This window comes from Chelmon rostratus, chromosome 4 (genome assembly GCF_017976325.1).
Source record: "Chelmon rostratus isolate fCheRos1 chromosome 4, fCheRos1.pri, whole genome shotgun sequence".
NCBI lineage: Eukaryota > Metazoa > Chordata > Actinopteri > Chaetodontiformes > Chaetodontidae > Chelmon > Chelmon rostratus.
This window is the reverse complement of record NC_055661.1, coordinates 5,838,466-5,863,492: the sequence shown is the minus strand read 5'-3', so window position 1 is coordinate 5,863,492 and position 25,027 is coordinate 5,838,466. Positions and strand designations below refer to the sequence as shown.

At 41.8% G+C, this 25,027-nt stretch overlaps 1 protein-coding gene across 1 annotated transcript in view; it reads left to right on the top strand.

Annotated features, from left to right (window-relative positions):
* The window catches only part of LOC121605365 (carboxyl-terminal PDZ ligand of neuronal nitric oxide synthase protein-like), a 177,660-nt gene that overhangs the window by 146,968 nt on the left and 5,665 nt on the right, over nt 1–25,027 (top strand). Inside the window, exons 11-12 of the mRNA XM_041935249.1 lie at nt 22,387–22,583; nt 22,826–22,950. Of these exons, the coding sequence (XP_041791183.1) occupies nt 22,387–22,583; nt 22,826–22,950 (322 nt within the window). The remainder of the gene's footprint in view (nt 1–22,386; nt 22,584–22,825; nt 22,951–25,027) is intronic.

Genomic DNA, 25,027 nt, shown 5'->3' with positions numbered 1-25,027 from the left:
TTGGCAAAGGTAGATGCTGCAGAGATTTAAAGGGGAACCAGGCCAGTTCTCAGTGTGCTCAGTATCTTTTGCAAAGAGCTTTAGCCTGATAGCATCAAACCAATCTAGTGAGAGTCTAGTAAACTAACTCCCTGTTAGCCACTTGCTTTCTGAGGGTGTTTGTATTAAAGGATAACAGAGATCCAATCAGAGATGTTATTTCTCTGAAAGTTTGTTTGGAAATTTGTACCAACTTTTCTAGATCGATGTCTGTAAAGTGCGTTGGACAGTCGTTCTATCAGAACTACTCAGACACAAATGAAGACCATTTGACATTTAGTGGCAGTCTTATTTCTGATCAGGTCCAAAGCTTGGACCTGATCAGAAATAAACCTGTGCAAAAACTACCCTACCAGCGTGCACACATTTATTTTCAAAGACTGACCTGATCTGAATGGAACCCAAGGATAATTAGACTCCACCCAAAATGCCATCGACCCGAACAGGCAGGAGCGTGATGCTCCAAGAAATTAACAAGCAGCCACCGCGAAAAGAATGGAGGTGCAACAAAAAACAAGTTTTTCTCCTCGAATGATGATGACGCATTGACTGATCAGAGATGATAGCAGGTCTGCTTGGACCCCCTTGGGTATTAGATGCATTGTCACACAGACCTGAAACCCCCAGCAAGAGAAAATGACCCTAACCTAATCAGAATAGACTGAATATAATTTTGATTGGGTCACGGGTTTGGTTTTGGTCACAACAGACCATGTGGACCTGTGATGATCTCGAGTCCCAGGTCTCCTAACAAGAAGGTTTTACTTGTTGATTCAGAGTTAAAAATCTTTTCTTAATATGGTGTTTATTACAGGAATTGCAACATGACATGCAACGAAGGCCCCTGGCCTCACTTGAACCGTGGACATCGTGGTTCATGGCTGGCGCCTTTTAGACCACGGGGGTGCCCCGTCATATAATTCTCTGGTTAGGGTGTTTTCATTTAAACCCAAGCTGAACTAAACATCTGCCAGAAATGACCTCAGAGGTACTCAAAACTTTGCCACATTGACAACCACTGTGCACTTATTCTCTTTGTGTTACCATCAGTTTCCCTGAAGTGCTCGCTTGTCTTTCAACATGTTGTTGAACCAGTTGGCAGGACACACACAGATCAGACGTGTGTCAAACTGGGAACAGTATGACGGATGTCCTCTCTGTGTGACACCCTCTCCTCCACGTCTGCCTCTCTTGTTTCATCATCTACCCTATTCCTCCTCTTCTCTCATTTCTTGTCCTAAAAGTGCTTTTGTAATATCAGCAATTATAAATATGACAGTAACACATAACAAATCTGACTTGTGAACTTTTTCAAGGTACAAATTTTCATTTGACAGATCTGTTAGACAGCTCACCATCAGGGTAGAATATAAGAAAGGAGCTCATGGCTAGAAGATAGTCATAAACACACTTTTCATCTTTAACCACGACATGTGAACTATAAAAATGCAATTTAAATCATGTTTCAGCTACTGATGCAATCATTTTCAGATAGTGTGATCATTTAAAATGGAATGAAACAACCCTTGAACTCCACAAAAAATATATTCAGACGTTACAATAAATCACCCATCTGCACACTAATCCTGCAATAATTTAAAAAGGTGACCCCATCTCATGACTCACTAATTGCATTTAATCAAAGAGTGTGTTAAATTATCAGGTACGACATTCATTAAGAGGCCCAATCACATTTTTGACTTACGTAGAGTGAGGTAACCTGAAAGCCCGGAGACAAGGGCGTGTCTGGAGAACAGGCAGTATGAAAGCAATAACATGAAGATGTTAGTAAGTTATTTTATTCCTAATTACTTGTGTCCTCACTCTCGTGCCCTTGGACCATAAAAGTGGTCATTTAAAACAGAGTAATGTAGAGAGAAAGTCTGTGATGCGCCGACACAGCACTCAATTCATCATGATAAGTTGTCACCTCTCCTGAGGTGGAGGAGGTTGGTGTTCATTCAGTAAAGAAGCCGTTCAGACCAACACATAACGAGGTCTTTTTATATCTTTAACTGTTTCTGCTACCTGTCAAATTCAATTTTATCTGAACTTAATGATGAAACGTTAGCCTAAACTATTTCCACTACAGGATTTTCACACAAAGGCAAGCAGTAATAAGTCAGGGAGAGGACCAGAGGATGGATACCTTCAACCTCCTTGTAATGGATGCATGCCACGCTGTCAGTATGGAGCATCTTCATTGGACATTGTTTAAACCTTTGTCTTCATCGTGCTTCTTGCACACCATTTTAGTGCAGTGAAACAAAACTTTTACAGTTCTGAGTTGGTTCTTTTGAAATTCTGAAAGTCCATTTAGGAGATGTTTCAAGAGATCCGTGCAACAGAGCAAGTTTGGCATCATGGCATATGTTTTTTTAATTTCCCGAGGCATCGCCACATGCTGAGGTCACCCCTAACAACAAATCAGATACTGGAACAGGAAAATCTTCTTTAGTCACGGTGTAAACAAATAAAAGCATTCAAATCCTGCCTTAAATGTGCTGCACACTAGCAAAACTCACCATCCCTGTACCACCTTGCCAAAACTGGATGAAGTCAAAGCTTCTCAGAACATACTCTTTGCTCGTTGCGTCAGACTTTGGTTCAGACTTTCTGTCTGTCTGTGCAACCTGAAGTGGTACTTTGAAAATGTAAAGGCCAGTCAAAATTCCCTTACTTTACTGTATTTTCTTATTTTTTTTCTGTTTCTGAAAAGACATTAACATAAATATAGGGATAAAACAAAGAGTACAAACTCTGCTTTCTGTTTCTGCATCTTATGCTGCTGTTATAGCCAACGCCTTGTCTTAGCTTGGATTTCTTTATTCTAAACCTTCTCTCTTTTCTGTTTCTAGCCTCTGGGGTAAATACTCTCAGTTCTCTCTCTTCTCCTTCCCTTTTAAATTTATATTTCTCTCACATGCTCGACCTTAACCTGATTTCCCGTCATCTCTTGAACCCAGCTCTTCCTCCAGCCTCTCCAGAATATGAGACGTACTGTATTTCTCAACGGTCTCTTGGTGCTGATTTATCTATTAGCCATTCATTTTGTGTGGTTGCCAAAACAAGTACAGCCCCCGGCATTTTGCCTTGACGGTGATGCTGTCATGTGAAGGTGCTGTGGTGGAGAAAGAAATAAGAAGAGGATGATGACTGATAGCAACCGTGTGTTCAGGGGTGGGGGGGGACTAGTTTCTTTTGTGAGTTGTTTGTGTGGATTTGTACGGCAAGTTTGAAAGTTTAAACTCATTCCTACATTATTACCTCATTATTAATTCAGCCTCTAATGAAGGCACACAGTCCGTGTATGTGTGTGTGTGTGTGTGTGTGTGTGTGTGTGTGCGTGCGTGTGCGTGTGGGTGTGTGTGTGTCTGTGTGTGTGTGTCAGGGCAGTTGTCATCTACCAAACGTCAGTGTCAGCAGACAGCTGGGATGATTGACTGGCAGCACAGTGGGCTCTTAGCATCCACAGCACATCCTGAGGCAGCCATGCATTATTTGTTGTCCTTAGCTCCAGGGTAACTAGCAGCAAGCAAGATGGCCTTTGCAGCAACGGGAACTCAGTGGGTTTTCCTCATAGATGTTTCTTTTATCAGACTTTCTGAAAAGCTGCAACATGTTCATACTGTTCATTTCTGTTCAGTGAGATAACTGAGTATCTATTTCTGGACAGGAGAGGAACACCTGAACGCTGAAGTCATGCCTGATGCTAATATGGCACTTTTTTGAGGTTGCTTTCACATGCTTTGATTATTAATTCTGAGCATTGTTCGGCTCGGCCTTATTAATAATAAACAAAAAAGATGCATCCTGTAAAGTAATATTACATTTCTTTTTACATATTTTAATGAGCAAATACCAAAGTATATAGAGTACAACACAAGAACAACACAGCTCTGTTTTAACTGCTTTTCACTTTCTAAATGATCCGGCAAAAAAACACTTGCATGGTAGATTATTAACACTTATCATAAGATCACTTCCTTTTTCCTTCCCATAATCAGCAAATGGATTTAATGTTATTTTTGATTTGCTGTGGTCAGACTGCTTTGCTTTCATACCACAACCAAACCGAAGTCAGATTTGGAAGCAGCCAGAGACCCCCCTTCCTGTGTCACCTGTTGACTGAAACCTTTGGTCCATAAATCTTATATTTGGTCTTCAAATGGTCTTTTAAACAAATTTCCCCCTCTGCTATCAGACATCAGGCTTTAAACTGCTGAGTCTAGTCTGATCTAAAATCTTTATCTCAGTTTGTCTCTCTCACACTCTGTGCTTCCCTCCTTCCTCTCAGGATTAATTAATCGTCTGATGGGGCTTGTCGTTGCCATCCGAGGGCCACGTTGCCGACCAGAGCGACCAAGTGGAGCATGCTTTGGTGACTTGTATCGATTTCCCTGTCACAGGCATGTGTTGTTTGAAACTGGGGTTAACTACTGGGACAGCATGGGAGCAGCGTGAATCAATACGCATTTTTACAAGCTCAGTCTGTCACCGGCAGGGACACCCTGGAATATGCACACAAAGTTACGGATACCAAGCATAGACCTAGTCAACCAGCATGTGACACATCTGCACATGCTCTGGATCTCAGAAACATGTCTGCTGGTTGGTTCAACAGTGACACCCACCTTTCTATTGTTTTGCTTCTGTTCCCTAGCAGATTGGATCTGGGTTTTATAACGAGGTCAAAGTGCTGACTTTTATTTTGAAGACTGTTGGAGGATGTTTACCCATGTTGTGAGAACAGTGTAGGCCTTTTTTTTATACACATTCCCTCATTTGGAGGACAATGCATCAGGACAGTGACCCTCAACATATTGCACAGACAGGGCAGCCAATGAGCTCAGTGCAGCCCAAACAGACTCGTTCTTCACTGGTCGAGTCAGATCTCAGCTGGTCATGTTTTTCACTGCTTCTTCAGCAGTACCAGACTGAAGCTAAAACACACCTGAAACAAGCAGAAAGGAAAGATAGAAGACAGTACATTAAGACCTGATGCTAGCCTGTTTTAAGATGTGTTGCTCCTGTCTTGTTTTTCCCAGAGGTTAAATTGTAGGTGCCACTTCTTCTGTAGCAGTTGACACGCAGTGATAAATCAGGGGTAGAGGTTCCCTCCTCCCATATGTTGGGCTTCTAACGAGGAACATCTTGAAACACATATTGCATTGCCCAGACACACTGTTTTCAGCACCACTTCCAACATTACCAGTGCAAAACCTTGGTGTGGCCCATTAATAAGTAAACTTACTAAATCTCTCCCAAAATGTGTGTGATGAAGTCCTTCTAATTGGTTTTCAACTTTAATTAACTGAATAACTCCCAGATATTTTAAGGGGTTTAGCTACCACAGTATACATGGCATTGCAAAATCTTTAATTTCAGATGTAAAGTGCTAGAATATACTCTATAGAGCAAAGCTTTACCCACATGAGCAAAAGTCAGTGGATACCCCTGTCTCTGTTTCCACCTACAAGCGAAAACGTTATCAACCAACATGACTGACTTATGTGGCTGAATCCCTGCAGTCTGAATCTAAACGTAATGGTTTTAGAGCTTTCACATGTGGGTCTCCACCTAATCTTTTCATATGTCCTCATAGTGTACTTTCGGACTACATTATACATCTGCGAGAACCTCCAAACATCAGTTTGTTAAAAAAAAAAGTGCTTAGAGAGTAAAAGACATGCATGCACACGAACAACTAGAGCATTCATTAAGTGCGCCCGGTGCTTGTGAGGAGTTAGCTGAGCTTGTTTTGTTTAATGTGAAGTAGTGCTGACAGAAACATGAGGGGTTAGCGGGTCACATATAAACAAACACTCCACACGGACCGTCACAGTGCTGAAATTAATGACCACGTCTGCACCAGAACTGCAGAGGGAATAAAGGACTTTAAAAGCTGAGCAATTAATCCTGTGAGCATTAATGATCAGAGCCAAACAGATTCACACTAAGAATAGATCAAACTGTTCTGCTCTTTCGGCTGCCTGGACTGCAGCAGAGGCTTGTGTTCGTGTAAATGGGTGCCTTTGCGTTAGCATGAGGATCATCGCGTATCAAACCTAGGTTTCTTATCTTATTAGTTGATTAAGGAATAATTGAGAGGCATTTAGCAATTACGGTTCTCAATTGTTTATTATTTGTTATTAGAAGTAAAATGCCCAATATTTGCTGTTGTTTCTCTTACATATTATTGTAAATTGAATTTCTATGGTCTTTTCACTGTTGGTCAGACAAAACCAACAATCTGAAGACTTCACCTTCAGCTATAAGAAATTGTGATCTGCATTTTTTAGGTTTTTTCTGAATTTCATAGACTGACGATAAGTATTTTAATCAAAAAATAACTGACTGATGAATTGATAATAAAAATAAACCTTAGTTGCAGCCCGTGTGCACTTTAACTTTTGCATCTGTCCGGTATAAGTATAGTCTGATATTGTTTATTCTACTGGTTGCTGCCCTCTGCAGCATTACATTCACAATCCCTGACCGCATTTTCCCATCAGGTCATCGGATTTGAACTGGCGACCTTCCACTCGCATCTTTAACCTCCTTGCTGCCACTGCAAAGTCAGATTAGACTTCCCTGTGGAGGCGTTCTTCTTGCTTTTGACTCCCCATTCACACAAATGCGCCCACACATTTAGAGGCAACAAGGACTTGAGCAAATCTGAGCTCATGTTCTGACTAGATTTCGGCTGTGTGTCGACATCCGGGTGTTGCTTCGATGTTCCCATGATGCAGAGCTCCAGGCCATGCTGAGCGGCGGCTGGGCATGGACGTAATCTGGAACATGTGGAGCTCCAGATGTAAAGGGCTAAAAGAGCAAGCTGATCTTAAATCAGTTACAGCTGCTGAAGGCATGTCTCAGCCCCATCCGCCTGTCAGCCCGTCTGTCTTGTCCCATTTTTTTTTATGCAGCTTCCTTTGTGTTTCTTCACTTAATCCGCTGACAAAAGCAAGATGACAAATGTAACACACACACACACACACACACACACACACACACACACACACACACATGCTGAATTTAAAATGGAGATGAATGTCGGCATCAACCTTAAAGAGAACAAGTCCCACTGAGGCAAGCGGGAACTGAAGGGGGAAAGACAAGAGACACCTTTGATCGTTTTTAGGTTTTAGTCAGTAATATTAAACTTTTTTAGTGTTTGATGTGTCAGATTAAGACTCAAGATAAAACTCACACGTACAAGCTCCCCTCGGTTCATTCTGTCTCGTTAAGAACAAACTCGGATTTCCAAACACACAAAAAAAACTCTTTTGTCTCGCTTGAGAGGACCCTTTGTGTTTGGACCTTTCCTGTTTCAACATGACAATGTCCTCGTCCACGAAGGCAGCTCCATATAGAAATGTTTTTTTCCCAGTTTGATGTGGAAGAATTTGACTGGCCTGCACAGACCAGTGACATCAACCCCGTCCAACACCTTTGGGATGAACTGGAAGCCTGAGTGTGAACCAGACCTTATCACCTCATGGGGTCGGTGCTGGACCTCACTGATGCACTTGTGAATGAATGGGAGCAAATCCCTGCAGCCTGGAGAGGAGGCTGTTATAGCAGCAGATTAATGCCCATGTTCAACAATCAAATATCACACGCTGTTGGCCATGCAGGTTAACAGATAAGAGAACATTTACCTGACCGCATAATGTAAACCTCATTCTTGCTCCATTTATTCCAGCTGAAAATCGTGAATTCTGCCTTTGGAAAACCCGGGGCTGGCAACATAAGTTCACGTTTTACAAACATCCTTAGAAGGGTTGAAGTACAAGGCTAAAACACAAAAAGAGACACAAAGAGAATCAGAAAGCGCAAAAGGCAGGGAGCAACGACAGACTTGTTATTTCCCCGCTGCCTGGTTTGCCTTGCTGCTTCATTCATGGCTACACGCACACTTCTGTCTCTCAGACGCTCACACTCCAGGGAGCCTGGGGGTCAGACAGACAGCGATGTGGCAAATGGCTGAATGAATTATTGATCTGATGACTTTGATACGGAGGAGACTGAGGGCACCCAAACATGTCTGGCTACAACCTGCAGTCCGGTTGTCAGCTGTTTTTATGACATCTCTTTTTTTGTGTCGGCCCAGTTTATACTGTTGTCGTCAGAGAAGCAGTATAACTGAAAGTTTGCCTCGTGTTCAGTTTATATGTTTGCAGATTAACTATGTTGCGCTCGTGATTTTAAAGAAGCTTTTGTTAGTACTGGAGCCATTTTGCTTGAGCAGCACTGTCACCATATACTCTAGTTTGGCATCATGATGTCTGAAAAATCCTGTGGCTCAGTTGTGATGTTTTACTGTATTGCAAGTATTATTTTCTGATGGAACTGCCTCACTGCCTTGACTACTTCTACTTTGGTCAGTAATTTCCCAGAATGTTTACGAACACGTGCCAGAGAGTGGAGTGAACTCGTTCCATGCGGCTGTGGGTTTTTACGTGCATGTGGAGAGGGTAATCATGATATTACCGTAATAGCGTAGGACGTAAGAAAGCATGCTTTCCCGGCTGAGAAAAACGGCCATTTGTTCCCTTTAATTGGAACATAACATGTGCTGTGGCTGCAGTGCGTCGTGGTTTGTGGAGGCCGCAGTAAGTAAAGAGGTTGGAACAGTATCTGGCATCTTCTATGACGGGTTTCTCGCCATGTGTTATTATTTTGAAATCCAGGGCAGCATGGTGAGTCTGGAAATAATGTCAATAAAACAGTAAGACAATTACTGTTGATGCTTTTGCACCAAGGTTTTCTTGATTGAAGCTGCGCTCGAAATGTGTAAACAGGATGTCACGTTGCAAGTCAGGAAAATGCAACGCTCAAAAGTGCAGAATACTTCACTTTATGGCAGTGTTGATCGGTCTCTCATCAGCTTGCATATGATTAGACCTCTTTTTGCAACCATTGGAGTCGCCCCCTGCTGGCCTTTAGAAAGAATGCAGGTTTGAGGCACCTCTACATTGGCTTCACTTTTCAGACCCCAAATCAAGTCTTTCATACAGTATTTGTCAACATTTTTGTACATATATCCATCCCAGCGGTGAATTTTGGTGATTTGGCCATCATCCGGCCATCATCCAGTGTCAACAGTAGGTGAACGCTTCCACTTCTCCTGTGAAATATCTCAAGCCAATCCCAGCCAATGTATTATACTGTCTCACACTACCATTTAGTTTGCATTTGTGGTTGAATTTCCGTAACTTTGGTGACCCTGTACCTTTTAATATAGCACCATCATCAGGTCAAAGTCTTCCAGGCATTTCTGGTAATACAGTATACCCTTGTTTTTCGCGGGGGTTACGTTCCAAAAAGAACCCGTGATAGGCAAAATCCGTAAGGTAGAAACCTTTATTTTATTTTATTTTTTACAATTACTATACAATTAAATACTCTATTATACATTGAAAAGAAAGAACAAACCATTTTACAGGCTCAAGCATTTGTTTCACAAATAAAAGTACTTTAGAAACGATTTTTTAACAAATAACCTCTGTACTGTACTGTCAAATAATAATTTTAATCATCGATGTGAACAGAAGGCTTCAAATTGCGGAGATTAGCACCACCTACCGCGACCCGAGTAATTGAATTAAACGGGAGAAAATTAAAAATGATTATGAAAAAAATACAAAGTACAGTCGGACAAATAGTGACTCAGGTGTATTTCACTGCTCTTCAGACTGAGCCGCTGCATCCTGACTCCGCTCTGCAGTGTTTTCTTCTTTTGAAGCCCGCGGTGCAGGTGTGTTTGTTCGGGAGAAGAACATAGTGATAGGCAAAACTCGAAATTACAAGAGAATTTGCACGTACGTAATGTAAATTTGGCAAGCTGTTTTATGTACGTGTACATATTAAACTGTAACGTTATTGACGCACAGGTAGAGAAGAAGCGGAGTGACTTTTTAGCCAATCAGAATGCAGAACACAATGCACGATGCAGATCCGTGAAGTAGCAAAACCGTGAAAAGTAAACCGCGTTATAGCGAGGGATCACTGTACTGATTGTTTTGTGTTCAGATGGTACTGTAATGGGTTGCTGGTGTCACACCCTGTGCTAATACCAATAATAGAAGACGTGTTGAACAATGCAGGATGCTCAGTTTGTATGTATCCTCGAGGTGTTGACTTTTGTTCGGTTGGACTCTTCAGTTGAATTCGTATGTTCAGTAATAAATGCAACTTTTCAACAAGTCAAGTTTGCGGCGATGATTTTGTAGAGTGTGTTTGCACATTCAAATGAGAAACATTTGCCTGCAGTCTTTCTCGCTGACTTGTTAGAAACTCTCAAGTGTGGGCAAATTTAAACTTCAGCACAAATATCCATCCACAGTCACCACGCCGAATGCTGGGCTCTCTCCGCTCTGTCTCCTGTCTGTCCACGGTCTTCGCTATTCTTAGCTGACATGTATGACTAACTTGTCATCCATTTCTCCATTCAGAAGACACACTAATGTCAGCGTCCATGTTTGTGTCATTGAGAGACACTTAAGTAAGGTACAAGGATACTCTGGCTGCTCTTTCAGGGTTTGTTTAGAGTAACATCGTAATTGAATATCTTTTTTATAAACAGCGCGGCTCAGCTATCTCATGGGGTCTGCAAGGTCACCGCTGGATAAGAAGCGGATTGTTTGCAAGGCTGCGGGAAAAATACCTCACATTTAACCACAACATCAGATAGAAGCTGTAGACTGCTGTAATGCTAGAATGAGATTTCTGCTTAGAGCAAATGTGTGCTTTTCAATCTGTTCTCAGGAGGTGGGTAAGGTAACCGAAGCATGTGCTATGTGTAGGCAGTACATCATCAAATCATCAAGGTTTACATGGTTATCGAGCAAGTTAACCACGGAACACAGGAGATTCATTCTACTCCATAATCCCAACAGTGTCGTCCTCATTCACCAACTGCTTAGCTGACCTCCAGCATCTCACTGGGCAGACATTTTCTTGCATTATTTGCAGCGTAATGCAATTTTTAATCTGCTGCTTGCCTCGTTATGTCACACAGATCGTGCTTTGTTGCAGTCTTAAATAACATTGCCTTCATTTAAATACGGCTAAGAGCTGCCCTGGGTTGCATGTAGAACATCTTTTTGTTCCTTGCCATACACTTAACGTGCTTCACTTTTAATAGTGGGTGTTTGTATTGTGCACACACACAAGGATGCACAGCATGATATGTGCCAGTGGATTGATGCTTTTCTGCCAAGAAATGTAGGAGTGTGCCAACTAAGCCATGGAAGAAGAAGGCTGGCAGGCAAAGGTGGATGTAAACTATATAGGTTTCATATTCTTAAACAATTGGCTTTGCAAATGTTTTATGAGGAAGAAAACATATTAGGCCCTAAGGATACACACAATGAGTTTTCTTGAGAAACACTAAATGAAATTTTGACAATAAAATCCAGAAGATACCCTTTAACCTCAACACCAACCCAGCTGAACTGTTTCTTAGTGGGTTTGTGTTTTCAAATTGCAGCTTACTTTATGAACATTAAATTGCAAAGCTGAATGCTTAACCTGACCGGTCCTGCACCACCAACTGAAAGCTGCTACTTTACAATGATATCCAGAAGCGATTTCCAGTCTTCCCAGTGGCCATATTTTTTTGTTGATAATTGCAGAAATGGATAAATGAACATGATTCCCTTTTATTATCCCTAGACAGCTACATGTAGCACATTAAACACCAAATATTCCAAAGAAAGAAAACAGTTTTGTAGCAGGGATGTGTCTGTCGAGCCCTGCAGCCTGTCTGTGTGTCTGTCAGTCTGTCTGAAGGCGAAAGGCTGAGACTGAGGTGTATTGCAGTAATTGCTCTTCTATTAAATTGTCAGGGCAGGTTGGGTCAGCTCATTTTACGTCTCCATTCTTTTTACTAAAAATGAGTGGGATGTATGGGATTTAGTGGAGATTATGTGCTATTATTCATTACATGGTCCACATTCTGTAGCAGAACATCGTTTGTATTAGTTGCAGTGGAGGTTTTAGCTTTGCACGTTCAGAGGCTTGTCTCAAAGTTTCATTAGTATTAGATTCAGTTGGCAGTTTTGGTGCCGTGTCGTAGTGAACAACAGAGGCGTTCTGTGTGAAAAGGTTACTCCAGGTAGAGTAGGAAGAGGCAGAAGAGGAGGAGGGGAAGGAGGAAGCAGGTCAGTTTTGTTAATGGGCTCCTGTTTTCCTCTGAGACTGAGGGTCAGATTGGGAGGCTCAGCCTGTCACAACAAGATAGATGCTGACTGATGTTTTTGGGGATTTGGAATTCAGAGTTTGCTGCCCTGCCCTGCTTTACGATTAGTTAGCCCCTGTGCAAGAAAAGGAGGGCAGGTCAGCGGCGACACGAGAGGAAGAGCGATCGGCTTTGTACAGAGCCCCGGTCTTGTGCAGAGTTCAGAGTTCACTGCTGTGCTGCCAGTTCCTCCTGATGCACTACTGAGTACAGAAGAAAAAGCATATTTGGCTAATCAGATGAAACCGAAATATTATCCTAGGGGGACATTAGGATGGAGAAAAGATGGAGACTGGAGTACTGACAATAATTGAGCTAATTAGAACAACTGAGCATGAACAATCATGCAGGAAATAGATATATCACAATATGGCATCTTAATTTCAGGATGTGTTCGATTGATCAAGATTTCTGTGGATTGTTGCATTTTCCACTGTCTGAGCAGATAGACAAAGAAACACATGCTAATGCAGGCATAGTTTAACATCAAGATTTCTGCCTTTTCCTGAGAAGCAGCTTCCTTTGGCAGAGTGAGGGGCTGATATCTCATGGAGGCAAGGGTGGAAGTAGCGTGACGTTCCTTGTTAAACCAGGGCATGCAAAGGGTCTTTGGACACCAGAGAATGTTAATTAGTTGGGAAAATAACTGGAATGTTATTCAGTAATAAAGGGTCTAATTAGGTTTAGGCAGCTGAAACTATGGTTTGGCAAAGATGAAATGTTTAAAAGAGACCAGTGTTGGTGGGAGACAGGATGTGCTTTGTCTGTAAAATGTGAGAAAATATTCACAGTTGTCCTTTAAGGTTTTCACGAGTGAAAGTCCAACAACAGCCAAAAACAATATTCAAGTAATAAAATATTCAATTTACAATGCTGTAAAACAGAAAAAAGCTGCAAATCCTCACGTGGCAGACGCTGGAAACTGGCCCTTGTTTTTGCTTGAAAAGGGATGAAAACGGTTTTATCATAAAGGAGCTGCAGCTAAATTTTCTGATGAGTGTAAATACAGTCCATTTAATGGCTAAAGCAGAAAAAAAACTGGCTGGGTTTGATATGAAGAGACGGATCAGGAAATTCATACATGTATTATTTATGTGATGGTTAAATTAATTGTTTTTGGAATCAGTATATTTATTAGTTATCACTTCTACGACACGGTAGAAGATGGATCCATTAATAAATGATAAAAACAAACAAACCAACAGCACACCAGCTCAGGTTCACACACACAGCAGTTACAGGGATAATGTCCAATAAGAGCAATCAAGAAAATCCAAATGTTGTTTGATTGGTCTGTTTTTGAATGAAATGTACATGTATAGCACTCTAATGGCAAACCACACTCTTTGCCAGCCTTTAACAATTTTCATGAATCCACTGCATTAATATGGCCTTCCTCTCTTCTTTTTGGCAAACACTGTATTTTATTGGTTAGTCAGGAAGACTTGTTTGAAATAATCCCCTCTTGATAAGAATCAAATATATAACTGATGTCTGTTTTCAGTTTTGTGCATTCTAGTACCTCAGACCAACCATTCTCAAATACTTACAGACCCATTGAGGTTGTATACACTCGTGTATCTTCCATATCAGAGCGGGAGTTTTTAGTTTCTTTCTGTGTACAGAAATTCATGAATGTTACATCTGATCCTCCGTAAAACTGACAGTGAAATCTGGACGGGGCCCTCTTTCCATGCAGAAATGGACTAAAAGCAGACACACAGTGATGATGTGAAAGGCAGCGTGCCAGTCAGATGATTCAGAACGTTTTTCCATTAATACTGAGCTGCATACTGTCCCTCATCAGTCTGAGACAGACCCCCAGCAGAACCCACCCACTTTAATCATTCATGTAATAATGAACCCAGGTAAAAAATTGATGAGCGGCTCTACCTCTTGGCGTGTGTGTACGTACGTGCATGCGAGCTTTCCTCCTTTCAAACCTAAGACTAATACTTTTCCTCTCACACACACACATCAAGACACACATGCATATCTTAATGTAGGCGAGTGAGGAGCTGTAATTTAATACATCAGTGATAATGACCCTGTCTGGCCTGAGGATTAGTGTGTTTGCGTCTTCAAACGAGTGTGTTTCAGGTCACTCATCCTCTGAGCCAGACGCTCGTCTCTCACACGTTCTGCCCTCACAGCGTCTTTGCTCTGATCTGTTGCACCAGAACATCGTTACACTCTGCTTTTCTGGACAACATGCAGGGCTCAATCACTTTACTGTTTCAAGGGGACTACAGCGAGGTGATACTTTGATTACAGAATATTAATTAATACTGCAAAAAATGGAATTATTGCCATGACAGTCAGATTGAAAAATGTGTTTTGTATTTGCTCTATCTCTTGTTTTTTATTACTTCGGGGAATCACAGTGTCTTCAACATTTCTCTTTCTCATTGTTTTCCTCACGTTTTTGTCAGCAGAAAGCTGAGCTGTCCTCGCCACAAGAGACCCTGTTTACTCTAAGCTGTTTTAGACATCTTACAGAAGGAAACAGAGTGTTTTTTCTTTTTGTTCCTGTTGTTTCCTTTAAAAGAATCTGACTTGCAAGCTGCAAGGAAATCTCAACTCAAGGTGCACTTACTCTGGAGCTCGCGACGTCTCGGTTGCCATGGAACTGTAGATGTTCAAACTTGTGTCGATTATAGGTTGACAGTTCATTCTGAAGCTCAGAAACAGCAGTTGACATAACGATTTCAAATCCAGATCCACTTACTTTCTTTTTCTATAGCTTCTGACCATTTCACATGAGCCTCATCAGTAAATCTGTGAGATTATTTCTCTCCATTCCCGGATTCTGACTTGCTTTTGAAATATAAAATGTTGAAAATCAGTATCAGAGTGATTGATTTCTTTTCTTTTTTGTGATGAAAAACTCAAATCAGTGTGAAAGTCTCAACAAAACTTAAAAAACCTGGGCACTGAAGAGAAGAAAAAGCCCGAGTGTGTGTCTTTGTTATGAGTAGGGCTCAGCGTGTGTGCAGAAGTGACAGAAGTGGGTTACTCTCAGCTAAGAACAAAGCTAAGAATCTGGCACTTTGATCGGTGATGCCAAAGCCAAGCCGAGCTAATTACAACCTCACGCTGGCTGCTTGGCAGAGTCGAGCCGGAGTCACAGAGGTGCTTCTCTGAGAGCGCTGACACCTGATTTGGCCAATTAAAAGCTCCAAATCATGAAAAGTAGAATCATAATTATATCATCATTCATTACTTCTCCTTATTGAAATAGAGGATGTCTGTGAAAAATGGCCCTGCAGTGAAAAAGTGACTTTTGTTATCAAGATGTTGGAAGCTGAGGTGAGTTAACACTGTGATGGAACAACAGGGTTTATTACTACTATAAAACTGGCTGCAGGTTTGTTTTACAGTGGAAGTACCTGTGGATAAAATCCAGTTTGTCTAAAGGTCAGCAGCAGCTCTGCTAGCTCACCTGTTCAGAGGCTGATCCCTATAAAACTGTGCTATTAACCAGTTCCTGCTTTGTCCACGACAGACAAAGAGCAAATCAGGTCTGTGTTTTTTTAAAGGCAGATGCTGTTAGTACCCACGTGTCCATAGCCCACAATGCTATTTGCACCCAAACCATGATTGCCTCCTTTTAGTGTGTAAAACTGACCAAAACTGTGACTGAAAGCTGAAATTAACTCTAAAAGAGAAAATTGGATTGAGTTTTGGTTTGACTTGGGACTCAAACCCCAGACTCCTGGATAAAAGTCCTGTGTTTGTCCCACTCAACCACCACACGTTCTCCCAATTGGAACTTTAAACTACGTCACCTGGTGACAGGTGCTATGTTGCTATTCTCACCTGTGCAAACAGACACTCCATTTTTTAAAAGCAGTCGTCTTTTACAGGACGTTGACCAGATTGACAGCAGCATTATTTGAAAACCGATGGATTCAAGTATTACTTCAATTATTGATGAAACCATCATTTGTCTTTTTAAATTATCAGAGTCATGCACAGTACGTACAGGTTAAAGGTATCTGTAAGTGCCCCTCAGAAATTAGGACCGTCTGAAGTGATGTTGTCACATTGCATCACTGTTTGGCCGCTAGTCCAAAGACCCAGAGATGGTGATATAAGATATAGAGAAGCAGGAGAGGCTGAAATCAGAAAACACTGGATATCGGTACATAAGAAATGAATAAACAGTCTCTTAAAATTAGGGATGCAGCCACTGCTTGTTTTAACCAGTGAGAGTGACAGTTAGCAATGGCTAAAAGGAAGAAGCTGCTGAAGTTTTGCTCTGGAGAAATCCACAGTAATCCTTAATTCCTCTATGTAACTGTAGTATTCCTTTCATTAAGTGTTTTTGGCTCATTTTGTATCTTTAAACTTTATAGTGACCAAACTAACCTGCAGGGTTCACTGTCGCTGGAGTTTGTCTGGACAAGGCTTGCTCTTATGCACAGGTTTGTAGACTAAACCATCATTAAACTGTAGGATTTTCCAGTTTCGTTAGTGTTGCAGAAGATTGCGTTATGATTTCAGTCGATTCAGCCTGGCCGCCTGCTGCTGGTACATGAGTGGGAGGGAGAGCTCTCTGCTCAAGTTTTGTTGACCACATTGTTTTGTGCCAAATAAGTGTCTCTTTTTCCTGCTCTGTTTCTCTTCTCACCGTCTTTCCTGCTCCTCCTGCGGGGTGGGGAAGAGACAGATTACATGTGATGAAATAACTGAAATTTAGCCACAAATCACCTGAGAGTGTAGGGGGGGATTACGCATCGGATTACACACTGGAAATCGCCTTCCCAACTCTGCCTCTGTCACAGCACGAACGCTCTGTATCTGTGTTGTTTCTAATCTGCCTGTTGTTTGAATAATGCTGTTAATTCACTGAAGCTCCTGAAGGAAAAAAGAAAGAAAGAAGAAAATCCTCATTCTAGTGTTAATGAACAATAATTATTACAGATGGAGTCCTTCAGGCGTTTTTGTTAATGAAAGAAAAAATAACACACACACATACCCACACATACAGTACTGTGTCAATGTTACGTGGTGGTAATTAAGGTATTAAAGACGCCTCTTCTCACAGTTATAACTCAGTTAAAGCTGCACACACGGACGTGTGTGCCGTCGTGATGTAACTCCCATAAACCCACTTAGAAATCATAGAAAAGACGCTCATTTGAAGTCCAGAATTTGTCTCAGAATCCTCAGATTTTCAGCATAAAAGTAATCCAGTGATAGCTGTCTATACGTCCATGAGTGTGTTGCTAACAGGAACTGCTCACAGCTAATTTGTCTTCATTTTAACCGTTAATTTGTCGAAATGTAATTAAATATGTGTGAAAAAAAAATCAGTTGTCTCTTGGGGGTGTGCAGTTGTCTCAGCAGTGTGAGACACTGAAGACTCCAGAGTGCTAACATACACTATACAGTGTTTTGGCAGTCCTTATGAAAGAACCTCAACCTTGACTGTGCCTACTGGAAATGACCAAAGTCATGCAATGACTGTGGCATTACAAAGTCACAATGGACTAATGTCATAAAATTTTATTTAACATGTCTTGAATATTTTATTGTTGGAGCCATTTGACTGAACTCCAGAGCTCGTTTTGTCGTTTTTATTCATGGTGCGTTGCTGCTCTGGTTTCCGTTGTGGTGGAAGTTTGCCTTGCTTATGACTGCACACTCAAACCGAGGGGACACGGGGACACGGGGCGCTTTTAACAACCTCTCATCAGGTTAAAACTTCATTTTGTTCACAGTGATTGCTCAGTGTAAAATGAAATGTCCATCTGAAATACACGCTGCACTGTTTGATTTAGCACTGTCTTCACTGAAATATTACCTCTGCTGAAGTTGCGCTGCAGGGTGATTTAGCAATTACTTCTCTTAATTTTAATGCCTCAGTAAGCAAGCTTTGTGGAAAAAAATCCACCTGTTTCATCAGCCTGAGTCACAGTGGGGCTGCAGCACAGAGGACTGTCCCGTCTCCTCTAATTGGGAGGACATGGATTAACTGTTTGCCCAAATGAAATCCTCAGCTGTGAGGGAGAGACGCTGCTGGGAAATCTCAGCACAGGAAGCGGCAAATCGAACAAAGCGTCTGTTAAACGTCAGTGAATGAGCGTTCTGTCAGGAGGAAACAGGACTCAATAACATCAGATCTTTTAGTGCGCGGGTATTTAAATAACATTATCTCTAGAGAGAAGCAGCAGTGCCTTATTCATGATTCAACCCACTGAGAGAGAGAGTTCAGAAGGCACTGTGATAGACTGAGCTTTGGTGGTCACTTTAAATTCAAATGCTAGAGAGAGAGAGGGAGGTGGAGGAGAAAGAAAGCAATTACAAAAGAGCACAATTCAAAGAAGTAAAGTTGATGGTATGAATAAAATTGAAATTTACAACTTCTCTGAAGCAATTTGGCTCGATTGTGGCCAAATAAAAGCCCCTGGCCGTTGGCCTGTGATCACTGCAGAGTGCGCGGGGCTGACGTCAGAGCTCACCACGCTGCCTCATTCAACTGTTTATTAACGATGTCATGTGATTGCTTGTTTCATATGTGGCCTCAGCAGCAGTTTGCACTTACCCTCCTTATTTCCAGTCTACACAGGATCAGTGATGCCACGGGCGCCTGTGTGAGCCATGTTTTGCCATGAGGCGCTGGCTGGGTGTATCCAGAGCCACTGCGCTTCAACGGTTCAGTTGGATTCATATTTGACCTTGTTCGTTGGTAACCTTTCAAATTCACAACCAACGAGATGACAGCTGTTCATGATTTAAGCTGAATGGACAACAAACACCCAAGACACCCTAAACTTTCTTTATCATCAGCTTCTTTCCCATCTTCAACATCTAGTGCCTGCGCTGTTAAACTGAAGGATGTAATCCTCTGATGTCTTCGGCATTCTTGCTGTGTATGTAAATGTCTGCTACACTAACACCTAACACCTTCAGTTCCCTGAACACACAAGGATCTGCCACTTTCTGTGCAAAATGACAAAAATGGTCAGCCTTAAAAAAGCTGGTAGCACAGCCATGTCTAAATCATCATCTTCCTCCTGTACATGTATGTGTCACCTCAGTGTTTGGAGTTCACTCATGGTATATTTCCAACATCATCTCCTTCACTGTAACTCACTTCGGTGCGGATAAACTGACCTCCAGTCAGTGTGGCTCTGCTGCCGTTTGCACACAGCACTTTATTTGACAGCCTTTGAGGAATCGCCAAAATTTGCATTCGTTTAGAGTATACAGGAGCCGTAAGAGCAAAGAGTTTCAGAGCTGGCTCAGGGACAGTCCAGCAGGGAAATGGTCATAAATAGTGATGAAAAATCACATCTGTGTGTAAATGAGCCAGACTGAGACACCTGGGCTCATTTCCAAACAGCGGGTTTCACCTTTTCGCCACCATGAGTTTCTGGAAGACAAGTTGAGAGAAAGGCTGCAAAACGTGAAATGTTTTGAATTATACGTACATTTTCCAGAGGCCATTGTTAGGCACGCTGCACAAACATCTCGCCTTTCTGATGTCCTTCACAAGCCCTCCAAGGGGCTTACTGCATTACAAAGTCTGTCCATTACCTCTCCATTAGGAGTTAAAGTGGGAGGAATATGTGACCTTTTTGTATGGTGGGATCAATAAAGATGTTGTATAGCCCGTGCAATGTGTCACTATCGATCCTGCGATCACTGGATGACCTTGATGTACAGTCAGTACATCCTGAATGACCTTGGCAGACAGGCAGAGTGCTGAACAAAGGCTCGAAGCATGGAAGTGCCTTTTGTATTAAAATAACAAATGGGCAGGAAAGTATTTACATAGAATTTATCCTGTCCTCTCAATGACTTTAGCTGTAAGCTAAAACACACACAGCAAAGGCATGGCTGCTGAATATTTGATCACCACAGTAAAATCACTCTCAGAAAAGGAGTCAAACCAATGTTAACTGCAATAACACATGAAAGATGCCAACTCTTACTTGCTAACAGCTATGCCAGCTAAAAAGCAAGAGACTTAATTTGCCCCAAAATAAAACATACTGTAATCCTGTACTACTTTCTTTTTACAACTCCCAATTTTGTGTTTAACGACATTCAGACCAATAGTATGTGAGGCTAAATTGTAAGAGGCCAAATCACAGAAGAGAAGCTTTTACTGAGTTTTCTGTTTAGCCTCATTACAACTGATGGATGTTTCTCACGCTTAAGGCCTGGAAAGACCAGAAGGGACACAGTGAACTTCATTTCAAAACGATGTGATTGTAGAAGTGGTGGAACGACTGCTCACAGAGCCAGTTGGTTAACTCCTGTAGCTGGCGAGCTAGCTGCTAACATGCTAGCAATAGTCAGTCACAAGAAGTCCACGAGGTTCTTTCTGTTTTTTCTGTACTGGGTCTTTTACACCGCCTTGGCATTTTGAATTGTACAATATCTCATTCAATTAGAAGTTATTGAAGCTCTCTGAGCTAACAAGTAACCGACCATTAGCCAATTATAAATCTTTCTGCAGTGTTTTGGCATCTGCTAAGCCTTTTAACTCATGGCTGCATGATTCTGACAGGACATCTGGATCGTAATTCATCTTAGGTCTACACTAATGCAGTCCATTGCGTTTTAAATGCAGTAGCCTAACGGCACAAATGGTAATATATATATATCAGTACTGCGACAAAAGATGCAGCTGCACGCCAACGCACGGTGCTCCTGCATTGCTGCAACCTGATGCATTTTTAACTCAGTGTTGTTTGAGTGTGAATGCTCACTGATGCTGCAGTGTGACCAAGAGTCAGCAGTGAAGTACGCAAATTCTGTCTTTTTAGCACAATCTTAAATGCATTCAAGCTCATACCTGCACACACACGCGCACAGTCTACTATACAATTTGTTTGTTTTTTTTTGCAAGATCCTCTGTGGCTTCACTTTGCACCTCTCTGCTGTAGTAATTGATTTGTGATTTGATGACTCCTCTGAATAAGAGCCTGCACGCTCGAACGTAAACACGTCTCTCACTCTGCTCTCCTCATATCCCTCTCTGTGTCCTTGAAGTTACTCTGAATGTCCTCTGTATCATGTTGATTCATACAGTAATATTAGATCACATATCCTCTGATCTCTGGCTAATGTGCTCTTGTAGATATGCTGATTGGCTGAGTAAGAGATGCTTTTGTGTGCAAAGTGAAGTCAAGGTTACCGATTTTGACTTCCCATCTGATTCCAAATGGTGATATTTTCTCTCCATTTATCTGGCCTGTGCCTTTCAGATAGGTGTATGTAGAGCCAGACTGCACTGTACCCATTACCTCCTCTGGCTGCCCTCTTGTAGAAGACATGAATCAGCCCATTGTTGTGTCCACGCAGATAATCTGCATCTTTAGAGGTGAAATGATCTGAAACCTGATACTTCTATGTCTCATTAAATGCCTTCCGAGAAACATTTCTCTCTCAGAGGTAAGATCTTCTGTCTTTAGTGGATTCACAGCCACCTGAGCTCCCCCCGTATGTTTTGCTGATCCTGCATTTTGGTCCATTTTCGCCTCATTTTCATTAGTATTTTTGCTATTTATGTGCATGTGTTTTGTTTTGTTTTCTATATTATTCTATGTCAGTACATACAGTGTTACTGCATTGCCCTCTGGCCCTCGTATGTTGTATGCTTTCCTCATGAAATACCTTTGAATCTTGCTGTGATGATGCAACATCAGTTTGTTTTGTGCAAAGCTGCAGAGTGACACAGGAGGAACGTGACGTGGTCACTTAAAGGAATACTCCACCCAAATTCTACCTTTTGTGTATCAAATACACGCTCCCCATCGGGCTGGATGGGTGAAACTTTTTAGATGTGAATGATGATGTTCGTGGAGTTATAATGGTGATAATTCCAGTTAAAACCCAAAGTGACAACAAATAAAACAATAACCAATCAACAGCTTTCCTGCATTTTCAGTGGAGTATTCCTTTCACTTCCCTTCAAGAGTTTGTTAATCTCATTCTCTCAGCCAACATCCAGTTTGTGTTGTGGAGTGCTTGAAGGGTCTGCTGCTTTGCAACATGTGCTGTTAAAGGCAGTTACACATCTTCTGTTGCATCCCGCTGTCTATTCACCTATCTGTCGTTTTCCTGTCATCTCTTTTTCTCAGTTGATCAAAGTATGTTTGAGAACTCCATTGCCCAGCAGCAGAGTCCTCAGACCTCCAGGCCGGGCCAGGCCTCGGCCCGACGCGCCCCGGCATCGGCTAATCCTAACCTGGGGTCCGGCTCCGTCGACTCTCCGTCCTCAGGAGGCCAACAGAGGCTTAAAAATGCCATTAATCTGGGAAAAGCTGTCGGCGCTAAGGTCAGCACAGCACAAGCATTAAGTTCTGCAGGCCCACACGCCTCTCGATATCTCTTGATAGTTGGGTTATAGAGTCAATTTCATTACTTTATTGCTGCATCAGTGGAACTGAATTTCTTTTAACTGAAAAGTGCCTTTCTTTCACTTTGCCTTTCCTTCCTCTTTCTGCCTTTCTTGCTCTTTTCTCTTTTTCTTCCTTTTTTTTGTCCCTCTTTCTTTCTTTCTTTCTTTCTTTCTTTCAGGTTAATGACTTGTTAAGAAGAAAAGAGCCCAGCCACCTCGGGGACATTGGGGTCACTGAGGTCAACAAGAATGTTGGTGCCGTGTGGAGCTGTATGGACCAACTCAACCAGACTACTGCAAACAGGTACACACACACATGCACGCACGCACGCACGCACGCACACACACACACACACACAATTTTCCTTTATATTCGTGTGGTGAGGAAAGTACTTCATTATAACCATAATCATACATTTTACCCTCCCAAATAAATCTGCAGACTTGTGTTTCAGAGGTTGTTGCTGACTCAGGCAGTCTGTTTTTCCTTGGCCTCTCTGATTGAATGACCCCTTTTTGTCACCGCTGTTGTGCTGTATGTGTTCATTTTTAGGAAGAATATGTATTTCCAAGGCTACGCATTCAATTTAATTACAAAACTAGTTAAAGACATAATATTGTTGTAGGCGAAAATATGAAATTAACATTCAGACAGAAGTGTATCACTGTGCAGAGAAGGTTAATGATTAAAGATTTTTCCTGTGAAAAATGGTTTTAAATGAACATAAGGGCGCCTCTGAGTTGCCTGAAATTGAATAAGACTGACTCTCCAGCTTCTTGTGTATTCATTACCTGCTTACATCCACACACTCATGCTTTCCAGCCAGGTGGTTTCTGTGTGTCTGTATTTGGGATTTGCTCCAGGAAAATTGATCTGTTGTCTGCCTAAATGAGGATCAGTCAAGCAGAAGTCATTTTTCAGCAGCTCTGCTCACATTTGTCTCAATTGACTGGACTGTGAATGGATTTAGTTTAATTTACTGTCGATGATTTGCAAATATTTCGCCAGACCACCGACTGATCTGGGCAGGTGGAGCCAAGAGTTCAATTCATCTGATAACTGGCCCACCACCCGTTGTTGAAACCTGGATGCATGAGATCGGTGGTCAAAGATCAGATCACTGTGACCTCATGTCTGTTCCATTCTCATGAACGCAATACCTCAGGAAGGCCTGGAGAATTCCATTACACCTGGCAATATTGTTCACTTGAACTCAGTTGGACGAACTGATTACAATTTGATGTTCAATGGTCAAAGGTCGTTATGACATCACAGAACACAAACAACAAAAGAGTTTTTGGCAATAACTCAAGAATTTATACGTAAATTATGACATAATTTCACTCTAATGTCTCATCGGATAAACTGATGAAGTGATGAGTATCCAAAAGGTCAAAGGTCAGCGTCACTGTGACATCATAATGTTCTGTAGAAACACTTTTCTGCCCATTATCCAGCACCATACCTCAGGAACAGACGGCAGATTGGTTTGGTCAGATGACACTCATCTCGGGCGTCCACCTTGAAACTTTGCTGATTGTAGAGATCTTCTGTGCTGCCGGGTTCTCGATGTGTGTGAAGCTCATTGGTTCTGCTGATACTGAGCTTCAGGAGATTGTTGTTGCAGTCTCTGAGTGAAGACAACATGTTCCTCTCTGGAAATGATTCACTGGAATCATACATGTCAATACAGTGAGAACTTCCATTTCACCATAAAACAGACTTATATATAATACTGTTTATATAATTCTGTCTTCACTACATGTATGAGTGTGGACAGACATGGATGTAAACTACAACTAAACCGACAAACCAGCGAGAAATCTAGTTTTTAGTCGTTTTCTTTAACTGTGGCTCTGGAAGTGAGGAACTTCTCATTTTATTTCTTCAGCTTGTTAATGACATTATCTATCTTGGGTAAAAGTACTTAATTACCTTCCTCCGCTGTCCCTTGATAAGACGTTGTCTCTACTCTTTGACTTGTCTTTGATTGCCCCATCAGCTGCCCCTGCAGCGGTTAAGAGTTCTTTCTTATTGCCATGGGATGTAGTTACCATGGTAATTTTTTGTCATCATGGGGAACAGCTTGAGAAATTACTATGTACACTTTTAGTGCACAATGAGGAGCCATTAGAGTTGCTGTACTCTCAACCCTCCTCCACACACACATGCTCCATCACTTACAGTAACAAGCCCTAACGGTCAGACAGCCTGCCAGATTTGATGCTGTTTCACCTACAGTATGTGTTATTAGAAATGGCTACAAGTCAGGCTGATTCAACGATTACGCAATTCATCAACACTCAGTGCACCAACAGTTTCTAATGTATGCTTTGATTCAACCAATCAGCTTTCAACTTAAATTTTACAAGGTTAATAG